This window comes from Pan paniscus, chromosome 1, assembly GCF_029289425.2.
Source record: "Pan paniscus chromosome 1, NHGRI_mPanPan1-v2.0_pri, whole genome shotgun sequence".
In the NCBI taxonomy this organism is placed as follows: domain Eukaryota; kingdom Metazoa; phylum Chordata; class Mammalia; order Primates; family Hominidae; genus Pan; species Pan paniscus.
Window position 1 is genome coordinate 111,666,181 of NC_073249.2, and position 13,910 is coordinate 111,680,090.

The 13,910-nt window shown below is 38.4% G+C and overlaps 1 protein-coding gene across 3 annotated transcripts in view; it reads right to left on the bottom strand.

Moving 5' to 3' along the window:
• The window catches only part of WARS2 (tryptophanyl tRNA synthetase 2, mitochondrial), a 110,199-nt gene that overhangs the window by 11,230 nt on the left and 85,059 nt on the right, over positions 1-13,910 (bottom strand). For all 3 annotated transcript variants that reach the window (XM_003806295.7, XM_034929698.4, XM_055114443.3), the window contains exon 3: positions 3,804-3,884. In XM_003806295.7, the coding sequence (XP_003806343.3) occupies positions 3,804-3,884 (81 nt within the window). The remainder of the gene's footprint in view (positions 1-3,803; positions 3,885-13,910) is intronic.

Consider the following 13,910-nt stretch of genomic DNA (forward strand, 5'->3'; position numbering starts at 1 on the left):
TGAAGCCACCTGTAATAACATTATACATCGGTTCCTTTTTAGCAGCTCTAGCCATCTTCTGGCTGGCTTGTCTTCATGCTCCAGGCTGAGGCAGGAATAAGGTGAGTGCATTTCATCACTGCCCCTTTAAGGGATCCTGCACTGCTACTATTTCTTATTTATTTTATTAAAGTAAGGATACAGGCATTTATTGGTTCCAAATCGGATAAATTCCAGATTTCACAGACAAGGTCACAAATTATCATGAAATTAAATCTCTACAAATTAACATGAGTTAATATCAAAAGCCCTATTGTTTATATGTGGAGACTTCCCAAAAAGTCTCACAGCATGCCACTGAGAAAACTGGAATGTTCCCTTAAAATCACATTTAAATAACAAAAAACAAAAAAGTCATGGCATTTAAAAAATAAAAGTAAGTGAGAGAAATATTCATCTAACCAATCCTAATGACCTGTCTTGATTCTTAGGTGATTAAGCATGCTGAAGCAGTGAGGGTCAAGTGACCCAATGAACAGTACAGGTTGTATAGACCAAAACAGTTCCTTAATGGAGAAGTTGATGGAAACACCTGAGATGATGTTAGAAACATTTAATAACTGGGGGGGGGGGGGGGCAATAGATGCTGATTATAAACTACTACTGTGTACTCACTAAACATGATCCTAATGATGCTAACTCCCTTGCTGTGGCTGCACATTGCTGACATGTCGTTTGATTCTCTGAGTAGAGCTACTTATTAGATGGCAATATTCTGTGCAGTTTCAAGGCCTAAGGTATAGCATCTCTTGTAAAATAAATGGATACTTTGGTGTGTAGACAAATCTTACTCATTTAGTTAATCTGAATCATTTCTCTCAAGTCTGATTATTTCCAAATGAACTGGGCAACTGAATTTATAAACTTGTTTTATTCCAGGAACGAAGCTCATGAGCTTACAAACTTGGGATACCCCTACCAAGGTGCAGACATATTTTTTAAGGCTCAGTCTGAAAATACAACAGCTTCTCTCCTTAGCCATCTTAATTTTGGTGTTTCGTAATTTAGTTACAAACTTAACTTTTCTGAGTATACTTCAAGTGGTTTCTGGCTTATAGCAACCAATGCTCTAGGCCATTCAAAGGAAATTTCAATGTTTGAACATACAATTTCTTCACTACATCCCCTAATTACAAAGTTCATGATAAAGGCTAGTTCACAATTATCACCAGGTAAAGATAATGAAAGTTTAATTTGGAAACGTGCAAATTGAAGAAGAACCCAATTTTTAAAAGTTGCCATCACATTCAATTTATAGCCTTTTTGTTTTGTTTTTTTTTTTCCACAAAAGCATTTTTTTTTTTAAATTATACTTTAAGTTTTAGGGTACATGTGCACATTGGGCAGGTTAGTTACATATGTATACATGTGCCATGCTGGTGCGCTGCACCCACTAACTCGTCATCTAGCATTAGGTATATCTCCCAATGCTATCCCTCCCCCCTCCCCCCACCCCACCACAGTCCCCAGAGTGTGATATTCCCCTTCCTGTGTCCATGTGATCTCATTGTTCAATTCCCACCTATGAGTGAGAATATGCGGTGTTTGGTTTTTTGTTCTTGCGATAGTTTACTGAGAATGATGGTTTCCAATTTCATCCATGTCCCTACAAAGGACATGAACTCATCATTTTTTATGGCTGCATAGTATTCCATGGTGTATATGTGCCACATTTTCTTAATCCAGTATATCATTGTTGGACATTTGGGTTGGTTCCAAGTCTTTGCTATTGTGAATAATGCCGCAATAAACATACATGTGCATGAATGAGTAACATATATGTAAAACATCTGGAGCACATAATAGGCACTCAATAAATATTAATGCTCTCCACATTTTCCCTCTCCCTTGTAATTTCAAAGTCCATTATGCTAATACGAAAAGGCTATAGCAGCATGATTTATAGCTGCTATAGCCTTTTCGTATTAGCATAATGGACTTTGAAATTACAAGGGAGAGGGAAAATGTGGAGAGCATTAATATTTATTGAGTGCCTATTATGTGCTCCAGATGTTTTACATATATGTTACTCATTAATCCTCTAAATAACCCTGACCTCAGCAACCCTCACCCCACCCTTCTGTGCCACTATTCCACCTTTTGCTGTCCCAATGGAAACCAGGCTAGATGCCCTTATCAGATCCTCCTATAGCACTGGAATCTTGTACTCAGAGCACTTCTTACACTTTCTTATTACTTGTTTAATTGTCTTTTCCCAAACAGACTATAAGTGTCATGAAGGGGGTTACTTCTTATTGACTGCTATATCTCTAGCACCTATTATGACATAAGACTCACAGAAGATATCACTAGTATTTAATTAGTATTAATGAAGGAATCACCACAGAAGACAGTAACATACCTGAGGATAAGACTGGGATTTGAAATTCATGTTTTTCCTACAAACAAGCAATTATATACTAATGGAAAGGCTTTTCCAGAATATCAGTACATGCACTAGTAATGTACTAGCAGGAGATCTTTAGATGCTGTTTTAAAGTGGGAATAGTTCCTATTAGATTAGTATTCAGTTCCTATAAAAAGGATTTCAACATTACACTTAATGGTAGAATACTATACAATGGGAAAATATTGCCTAAAACCAAAATATGGCAGATAACATTATGAAACTTTGTTTCTAATTTGTGGCAAGTAATGAATCTGCAGCATTACTAGTACCGTCTTATGTATTAAGTGTCTTAGTCCACTCAGGCTGCTATAACAAAATACCCAGCTAGGTGGCTTATAAACAACAGAAATTTATGTCTCATAGTTCTGGAGGCTGGGAAGTCTAAGATTAAGGCAAAGTCAGTGTCTGGTGAGGAACCTTGTTCATGGACAGTGACTTCTAGCTCTGTCCACAGATGATGGCAGGAGCAAGCGGTGTCTCTAGGGCCTCTTTAACAAGAGCACTAATCTCACTCATGAGGGTCCCACCCTCAAGATCTAATCACCTCACAAAGGCCCTACCTCCTAATACCATCATCTTGGGAGTTAGGTTTCAACATATGAATTCTGAGGGGACACATTCAGACCATATCATTTAGGCACTGTCACTTTAAAGCTTTATCTGTTTCTTTCTGTAGCATGTGTGAAGGCTTCTGAAGACCAGCTTTTGAGGAAACCAATGGCCCTGAAAATACCTCAAAAGAAGCTTGAAATTGAAATTAGTGTTGACGTAGTTGGGGGCTACCTACCCTGGGGTTATCCGACTGCAAAAATAAATGGAAGTAAAGTACTATGAATCATCCAATTTATCTTTCTTGGTTGAACGTCTTAGAAAAAGTATAGCCCTAATTATTCTGTGAGTTTGAACTGTTGCCTGGACTCAATTTGTTTAAATGTTAAATAAAATATGTTGTCTCTTCTCTCCACAACGAAAACATTCTTTCCTTACTGCCAGTTAATTCCAGTGGAAATGGGAGGCAACCTCAGAGTCTAGTAATCTAGAATCTGTGATTGTTTATTAACTATAACGTGGTTGTTCAAAGTCATTACCAAGTCTATCCAAAGGTAACTCTGATTCAACTGTACACAGATAAAAACAATGAACCTAATTTTTAAGCCAGGAGGAATCTTGGAAAATCCTTTTATTTTCCTTTTAATACCCTGAAGCAGGGAGGTTAAAGATGATGTTCCAACCATTAGTGAGTGGCAGACCAGGGAGGAGAGTAAACTCAGGATTCCCAGAGCCTAACACAAAAATAAACAGGAAGGGAAAAATAGCTTCTTGTCTGTTTATTAATCAGATTACTGGCATTTACCTTCCACTGATGTAAATGTTGTAATCGAGGTAGTCTGACCATGCAGGAAAGGATCCAACTTAATTGTGTGTGTTCAGACACCTAAAGAAATAAAATAGAACATTAGTAAAGGTGGCCAGTGTTTTCTTGCATATAAGAAGAACTAAATAGTAAGTATTACACTAAATGTCTGAAAATACCCCAAATTAAGGTTATTATAAGAACAGGTGAAGGGGGCTTAGTTCTGATTCATGAAGCATAGACTCTTAGGTGAAGAAAAAAATCATACAAGCTAACTGATTTGGTTATTAATCTAGTGTTTAAGTCTACTCCACAATACCCCACCAGATTCTGCTTCAACATCTTCAGTGAGAAAGTTTCATGATGTCCTGAGGCATCTGTTCTATCTGTAAAAAGCCAAGCTTATTAAGAAGGCACACACACACTCTCTCTCTCTCTATCACACACTCACATACTCACACACACTCACACACTGGTTCCAAGCCTCTCTAAATAACTTCTAAATACATCAAAGCAGCTATAGTACTTTACATATAAGTGGTGGAAAAAGGTACTGGACTTAACATTAAAGATTGAATTCTTTAGATCTAGGGTAACTTGAAAGTTAGAGATCACCTTATCATTCCATCACCCCAAAAGGTATTTTTATAGTTTCTACTTCCTCCTCTCCCTCCTCTTTTTCATCTTCCTCTCCTCCTTTTCTGTTTTCTTTTTTAAGAAGAAGTCTAATCGGCAAGAAAATATAAACTTTCCCCAATTTTTTTTTTTTTTTTTTTTTTTTTTGAGACAGAGTCTCACTCTGTCGCCCAGGCTGCAGTGCAGTGGTGTGATCTCAGTTCACAGCAACCTCCGACTCCCAGGTTCAAGCAATTCTCTGCCTCAGCCTCCTGAGTAGCTGGGATTACAAGTACCTGTTACCACATCCGGCTAATTTTTTTTTTTTTTTGTCTTTTTAGGAAAGACAGGGTTTCACCATCTTGACCAGACTTGTCTTGAACTCCTGACTTCGTGATCCACCCACCCCAGCGTCCCAAAGTGCTGGAGTTACAGGCGTGAGCCACTGCGCCCAGCCCCAAATTTGTTTGTTTCGACCAAATTTAATCAAGCTACCAAACCTGATGACCTAGAATTTAAGGCCTATGCATCCCGTTTCTTTACTCTGGGGATTACAAGCCCTTCATCAACTGTGGCTTTTTTTTTTTTTTTTTTCATCCACATGATTTCCTTAAAAAGCAGAGACTGCTGCCAACTCTGAAAAGTGGCCCCAAATGTGTTCTTTGTGGGTTTTGCAAAAAGAACATAAAGGAGTGGAGCTGAATCAGCCCAGGCCTGTTGTACTAACAAGGAATCGCCATCTGTTGTAAGATAGTTTCTCATTTTTTTCCTCAAGTTATAGAGAGGGAAGAGTTGTTTTTCACGTGTTTGATAAGGAACCACTTTTAAAGTTTTGCAAGTCCCTGGGCTGAATCTGTCATCTTTCTTCCAAGAGGCATTTGGGTTTCATTCTGGGCAATGACATTGACACACTGTCCATGCAAATTGCTAACTGCTGCTGTAAACAAATAGCTATCAGACAAAAACAGAAACTAACCCTGGATGTAGGCAAGAGGACTAGAGTTGCTTCCAATCACCAAGGAAAATACATTCCCATTAGAAGTAATAAAACAAGAGCTGTTTTTCTGGCATGAAGAAGTAGGAGAGAATTTTTTTTTCTTCTTTACTGAATTGGAAGAAAGGAATGAAAACACAGATAATAACCATGGATATGTGGAAGGAGACAAGATGACGCCTCTTTAACTCTGATTCAAATGCTTAGCTTTGGTGATACGCAAAAAGCTACCACTATGTCTCCACGAAGCTGAGTATTTTCCTTGGAGTAGCTTTTTATTTGGACATATGGAATGAAACTTAATATTCTGCAGAGATCTTCCTGGTGTTTCCAAAATAGTGAGCATAAAATTAATTCAAATTATCTTCATACAGAAAAAGTAGGTAAAAGGTCAATGGCAATTAATTTTTTACAATTCATTTTTAATAATTATATAAGAAGGGTAGGATACTTCAGGATTTGGTTGTCTTACTTCATTCATATTCATGACAATTGCATGGAAAGGTTCAGAGTTCCACTTGGGAGAAAAAGGAAAAATGGTATCTAAATATAATATTTTATCATTTATGCTGTGAAACCACAAACAAACTAGCTGTATAACCTGATTAGCCACAGAAAAACAAAGGCATGGACAATAAAGCGGCCTATTGACCATCCACAAACAAGTCAGCAGTGATGAGTAGAAAGAAAGAACTGAAGATTTCAGACCTCTAATTCTAAAAGGTGCATTCTTCAGTTGCAGCAGTTTTGCCTATCTTTTTCACAGCTGTAGAAAGTAACTTGGTACATTGTATGTCCTGAGACATACAATGTACCTCAGGAAATATTTGTTGAATGCGTGGGCAATAGCAAAGGCTGTAAAAAGAATGGGACCATTAGGTTTGGCAACAGACTTGGTGATTGAGGCAAAAGCAGTTTCAGGGGAGTGATTGGGATGAAAGGTAAATTGCAGTGGGCTGACGAGTGAGACTAGAAGGCAGGATATAAAGGCAGATACACAATAAGCATTGCAAAATAGTTAAGAGCCCTGTCTTTGGAGTGAGGTTGCCTGGATCTGAATGCAAGTTCTGCCACTTAGTCGCTGAGTGACTCTGTGTAAGTGATTTAATCTCTTTGTGTCTCAGTTTTCCCCTCTATAAAATGAGGTTAACAATAATATCCACTTGATAGTATGTAAACAGAACCTAGCATATAGTATCTACTCAATAAATGGTGGCTTTTATTATTATAATTTTTAGAAATACTTGTTTTAACTTTTAAGATAATTGTACATTCACATACAGTTGTAAGAAATAATACAGAGTGATCCCATACGCCCTTAACCCAGTTTCCCTCAATGGCAACATCATGCATAACTACAGCTTAATATCACAATGATACAGAAGTGGGGAAAGGAAGGGTGTGGTCCCTTTAAATGATATCAAAGAGGGGCAAGGCATGGTCTATGGCTAGGGCTCCACACGCGGACATGTGCCCATGGACCTAGATGAGGAGAAACATTTTTGTTTTCCTGCCCAAATGTTGCATTTTCTAAGATCACCTTGGTCGGCCACACCCTCGTCCTGTGCCTATAAAAACCCCAAGACCCGGCCAGGCGCGGTGGCTCACGCCTGTAATCCCATCACTTTGGGAGGCCGAGGTGGGCAGATTACCTGACGTCAGGAGTTCAAGACCAGCCTGGCCAATATGGCGAAACCCGTCTCTACTAAAAATACAAATATTAGCTGGGCATGATGGCGGGTGCCTGTAATCCCAGCTACTCGGGAGGCTGAGGCGGGGGAATCTCTTGAATCCGGGAGGCAAAGGCTGCAGTGAGCTGAGATCACGGAGACCAAGCCATTGCACTCTAGCGTGGGCAACGGAGCGAGACTCTGTCCCAAAAATATAAAAAGTAAAAAATAAAATAAAATAAAATACTGAGACCTTAGCAGGCAGACACACAGGCGGCTGGACATCGAGGGGAGCACATCAGCGGAAGAACACATGAAACACGGGCAGCACACCAGCGGGCCACTGACGGGCGGAACGACATGGGGTTTGTCTGGGGCAGTCGGAGGACAACCTGGGCCACCAAGCGGCCCAACTCCAGGGGAAAACCATCTCCCTTCTGGCTCCCCCATCTGCTGTTTTCTCCGTATTTCAGTAGTTTCTCTTTTCAGTCTCTTTGCTGGTTCCTCCCCTTTAACCTGACTTCTTAATTCCTGACACCCAGGTTTCAGTCTTTGTTTCTTCTATTGTTTTTTATACCCACTCCCTTTGCAATATCATATCATCTCACTGCTTTAAGTAAAATATGTATAGTTGATGCCTTTTGAATTTATAACTCCAGTCAGACCTTGCTGATGACCTCCAGACTCATATATCTAGCTACCTATTCAGCCTCTCTATCTGGATATCTAACAGGTTCTCAAGCTCAACACATCCAGAACGTAACTCCTGATCCTCCGTTCCAAATCTGCTGTATCCACAGCTGTCCCATCTCTTGGATGGTAACTCCAACTCTGCAGTTGCTTAGGCAAAAACCTTGGCATCATTCTTCACTCCTCGTACTCTCTCACACTCTGTATCTAATCCATTGGCAAATCTTGTTGCCTCTACCTTCAAAATATATTCAAAGTCTCGCCACTTTTCACCACATCTACTGCTAGCACTCCAGTGTGAGACACCATCAATCCTCCCCCAGAACACTGTGATAACTTCCTAACTGGTCTCCCTGCTTCCACTCTAGCTCCCTACAGTCTATTCTTACCACACCAGCCTAAGTGACGCCTTTACAACATAGATCACATCACTCCTCCGCTCAAAATCTTTCATGTACTTTTCATTTTTTCAGCGTAAAAGCCAGAGTCCTCATAACAGCCTGTAAGATGAGGCACAGTCATCTCCTCCGTTTCAACTCTGTAACCTCTGTGATTCAAGTCCTACTCCTATCCCCTTTGTCCCTCTTCTCCAGCCATGCTGGCCTTCTGGTGTTCCCAGAAAACACCAAGTACACTCTTACATTAAGGGCTTGCACTGGCTTTTCTCTGATAGGAATTGTCTTCCCTAGATATTCACTGACTAACGCCTTCACCTTGTCTTTGCTCTAATATCATCTTACCAAGGTTACCCAAACTACACTGATTGAGTCTGTTCCCCTCAATCCCACTCCCAGTTCTCCTTAATCTTTTTCCATATCACTCATCACCTTCTAATATACTTTATGTTTGGCTTATTTATTTATTGTTTATTTTATATTACTCTAATAGAACATAAGTAGCATGGTAGCAAAGATTTTTCTCTGATATATTCACTAATATATCATGCTATAGTACCTAGGGCATGGTAAGTACTCAATAAATATTTAATGAATGCATGCATAAAAGTAAACATTAGACATTTATAGAGAATGTCTAAACATGTGGCATATGTATATAGTTGCATACTGTATACAAATAAGTGAGGTAGATTTAAATGAATAAACATGAATAACAAAAACATACTAGTGTGTGAAAAAAACTGCAAAAAAGTACTGTACTATTATACCAACTACGAAAAAAATTTTAAACCATACAAAAATATTATATACTGTTCATCGAATTACACATGAAAACAATTATAAAAAATGGGCTAGATTGACACCAAATCCAAGATTTTGGTTGCCTGGGAATAGAGGAAAGAGACGCAATCAGGAGGGGTAAAGGGAATAGGAAGGGAAAGAATAGAAGGAAACGTCAACTTCATCAATAATGTTTTTAATATTAAAAAGTTGAAACAAATGTGACAAAATATTAATATTCATTTTTGGTGTTGAGAATATGAAAGTTTTACCATTTTCTGCATTTTGCTTTTTTTTTTTTAACTTTATTTTAGGTTCAGGAGTACATGTGCAGGTTTATTATAGAGGTAAACTCATGTCACAGGGGTTTGGTGTACAGATTACTTTATCACCCAGGTACTAAGCCTAGTACCTATGAGTTATTTTTCTGCCCTTCTCCCTCCTCCCATTCTACACCCTTAAGTAGGCCCCAGTGTCTGTTGTTCCCCTCTATGTGTCCATGTGTTCTCATCATTTAGCTCCCACTTATAAATGAGAATATGTGGCATTTGTTTTTCTGTTCCTGTGTTAGTTTGCTAAGGATAATGGCCTCCAGCTTCATCCATGTTCCTGCAAAGAAAATGATCTTATTTTTTATTTTTATGGCTGCACAGTAATCCATGGTAAAATGTGGTATATGTACATTTTCTTTATTCAATCTGCCATTGATGGGTATTTAGGTTGATTCCGTCTTTGCTACTGTGAATAGTGTTGCAATGAACATATATGTGCATGTATCTTTATGGTAGAACGATTTACATTCCTTTGGGTATATACCCAGTAATGGGATTACTGGGTCGAATGGTAGTCCTGTTTTTAGCTCTTTGAGGAACTGCCACACTACTTTCCACAATGGTTGAACTAATTTATACTCCCGTCAACAGTGTATAAGTGTTCCCTTTACTCCATAACCTGGCCAGCATCTGTTATTTTTTGATATTTTAACAATAGCCATTCAGACTGATATGTGTTGGTATCTCGCTGCAATTTTTTTTTTTTTTTTTTTTTTTTTTGAGACAAGGTCTCACTCTGTTGCCCAGGCTGGAGTGTGGTGGCGCGATCGGCAACCTCCACCTTCCCAGGCTCAAGCATTCTCCTGCCTCACCCTCCCAAGTAGCTGGGATTACAGATGCATGCAACTACCGCCCGGCTAATTTTTGTATTTTTAGTAGAGACGGGGTTTCACCATATTGGCCAGGCTGGTCTTGAACTCCTGACCTCAAATGATCCACCCGCCTCAGCCTCCCAAAGTGCTGGGATTAAAGGCGTAAGCCACCGCACCCGGCCCTTGCTGTATTTTTAAAGATTTGAGATGGGCTAATTTTTAATATTTTTTTAATTTCAAAAACATTTAATTAACAGAAAGAGTGCAGGATAGATAGCATGATTCTGAAAGATATAGCTGCTAGGTATCAATCAATTGATTCAAGCAATTAGCTGGCTCAGTAAATCCTGGATCAAATCTCTGTGTCCCTTAAGATTTTACTTTTTCGCATGTAAATGTTATCTTCCTAGGAATTGGGTCCTGTAAGTTTTAGTTAGGACACTTGGAAGACTATTTAGACTCAGAAATTCTCATTTATTGCTTCCTCTTGGAAACTAGCAATTTATGCTGAGTTGTTTTTATTAGACTCTTACTATCCCCATGACAAATCCCCTTAACAGGAACTCTGGGGTTCTGATTTTAATTAAGGAATCTCTGTATCAATATAAGCTCACTCTCTTCAACTGGTCTTCCCCCACTCAGTACTCTTGTTTGCCAATAAACATGTCTGTACACATCTGGAGTTCTCTATACGTTTTCTTAGTCTAATACTTCCAAAGTTAAATAAGTAGCTTCTGTCAGGCTGTTCTTGACTTAAAAGTCACCTCTATGTAAATCCTATTGCTTACTGTGCTTGTGTGTGTGTTTACCTGTAACAATATATTCATCAGATTATGCTAGGCTATAAAGGGTAACAGACAGCCCCCAAATTTAAGTGGCTTACAGGAATTGTTTCTTCCTCTTTCACATGACATATTGGTACCTATAGCTTGGCTATAATTCTGCTTTATAGATCTTTTCATTCCAGTATCCAAGTTGAACAAATAGCCCCTACCTGAACATTCTGTTCTCATGTCAGAAGGAAAAAGAGCAAGAGAGCTAGAGCAAACATGCAATGGCTCTTAAAGATTCTTCCTGAACATGGTGTACATCATGCCCACTCACTTTCCACTGGCTAAAGTAAACCACATGGACAAGTCCAACATCAGTGGGACAGAAAGAGATGCCTCTCCCACAGGAGAAGTCACAAGGCAATGGGTGAGGACATATAATCCTCCGAAGCAGGGGTCAGCAAACTACTGCTCCCAGGCCAAATCTGGCCTGTGGACTCTTTCTGTTCCACCCATGGGCTAAGAATGGTTTTTGCATTTCATAAGAGTAATCAAATTTTTTTTTTAAAAAAGAAGAGGAAAAATGGAGAAGGAGTAGGAGAAAGAGGAGAGGAAGAAAGAGAAAAAGAAGACAAGGAAGAGATAGTAGCAATGGCAGTGGCGATAGAGACTACGTGTTGCCTGCAAAGTCTAACATGTTTACTATCTATCCTTTCACAGAAAGTTTGATAATCTCTGCTCTTACAATAAATAAAAATGAATAACTGGGAACAATAATAATCTACCACTAGTATATCCCCCAAATTAGCTACCATGACAAAAAATAAGAGAATTGACCTGTAGAGAAATTGATGGCAGACAGCTGATTTTTTTCAAACCTATCTTTTCAGTAAGATTGTATTTAAAATTTCTATGTTGATATATTTGATAGCCCCAGGAACTTAGGTCCAACAAAATAATAAAGGTTTTTTGAACTACATTGAAATTTAAAACTTCTCTCCATCAAGAGACCTAATCAGCAGAGTAAAAAGGCAACCTATAAAATGGGAGAAAAATATTTGCAAATCATATGTCTGGCAAGCAGTTAACATCCAGATTATACAAAGAACTCTTAAGGCCAGGTGCGGTGGCTCACCCCACTAATGCCAGCACTTGGGAGGCCAAGGCAGGAGGATTGTTTCAGCCCAGGAATTCAAGACTAGCCTAGGCAACACAAGAAGGCCCCATCTCTATCATCCCCCAACCATTTTTTTTTTAAATTAGCTAGGCATAGAGGTATGTACCTGTAGTCCCAGCTACTCAGGAGGCTGAGGCAGAAGGATGGCTTGAGCCCAGGTGGTCAAGGCTAGAGTGAGCTATGATAACACCACTGCACTCCAGCCTGAGCAACAGAGAGATACCCCCTATCAAATAATAATAATAATTAAATAATACTATTTAATAAATTATAATTTATTTAATTATAAATTATTGTTAAATAAAACAATAACTATTATTATTAAATAAAACATTTTAAATAAAGGACTCCTACAAATCAACAGCAAAAACAAAACTAAACATCAACTCGATTGAAAAATGGGCAAAGGATTTGAATAGGCATTTCTCCAAAGAACATATACAAATGGCCAACAAACATATGAAAGAGATGCCCAATCTTACTAATAATTAGGGAAATGCAAATCAAAACCATAATGTGATATCACCTTATATCCACTAGGATGGCTGCCATATATATATATCTCCCAGAAAATAGTAAGTGTGGTGAGGATATGGAGTAACTAGAACTCTTGTATACTGTTGATAGGAATGTAAAATGGTGCAGCTGCTATGGAAAATAGCATAGCGATCCCTCAGAAAATTAAAAATAGAATTACCATATGATTCAGCAGTTCCATTTCTCATATATATACATAAGAATCAAAAGCAGGATCTCAAAGAATATTTGTACACTCATGCCCAAAACAGCATCATTCACAATAGCTGAAAGATGGAAGCAGCCCAAATGTCCATTATAAGATGACTAGATAAATGAAATGTACAAACATATGATGTAACATTATTCAGTCTTAAAAATTAAGAAAATTCTGACACATGCTACAATATGAATGAACTTGGAGGACATTATACTAAATGAAATAAACCAGCCACAAAAAGACCAATATTGTATGATTTATCTGTATGAGGTATACATTTGAGTAGTCAAACATAGAAACAAAAGATAAAGTGGGAGTTGCCAGGAACTGTGGGGTAGAGGGGAATGAGTTATTGTTTAATGGGTATAGAATTTTCAGTTTTGCAAGATGAAAAAGTTCTAGAGATTGGTTGTTCAACAATGTGAATATACATTACAGAACTGTATACTTATAAATGGTTAAGATGATAAATTTAATGTGTTTTACAAATTTCAAAAATTTTTAAAAAGCTATATAAAAATATAGATGAAACATATTTCTCAAGTTGGAAAAAATGGTAAATTTTATGTTATGTGAGTTTTGTTTCAATAAATTGTTTTTAAAAGTCACATGGAAGGGCTGGTTTGAGGCAAAAAGAAAGGTCTGGTTTCAGATATGCTGAACTTGAGACTTTGAAGATATTCACAGAGATGTCTAGAAGATAGCTGGTAATACAAGTCTAGAATTAGAGAGAAACGAGATGGCTAGAAAAAAATCTGAGAAGTGGTCAGGCATGGTGGCTCATGCCTGTAATCCCAGCACTTTGGGAGGCTGAGGAAGGTGGATTATCTGAGGTCAGGAGTTCAAGACCAGCCTGGCTAACATGGCAAAACCCCATCTCTACTAAAAATACAAAAAAGCTAGCCAGGCATGATGGTACAAAAAGGTTAGCTGGACATGATGGTGAGCACCTATAGTCCCAGCTACTTGGGAGGCTGAGGCACAAGAGTCACTTGAACCCAGGAGGCAGAGGTTATAGTGAGTCGAGACCATGCCACTGCACTCCAGCCTCAGCAATAGAGGTATAGTCTGTCCCAAAAAGAAAAAACAAACAAACAAAAAACAGAGAAGAAAGGCAAGAAAGAAAGAAAAGA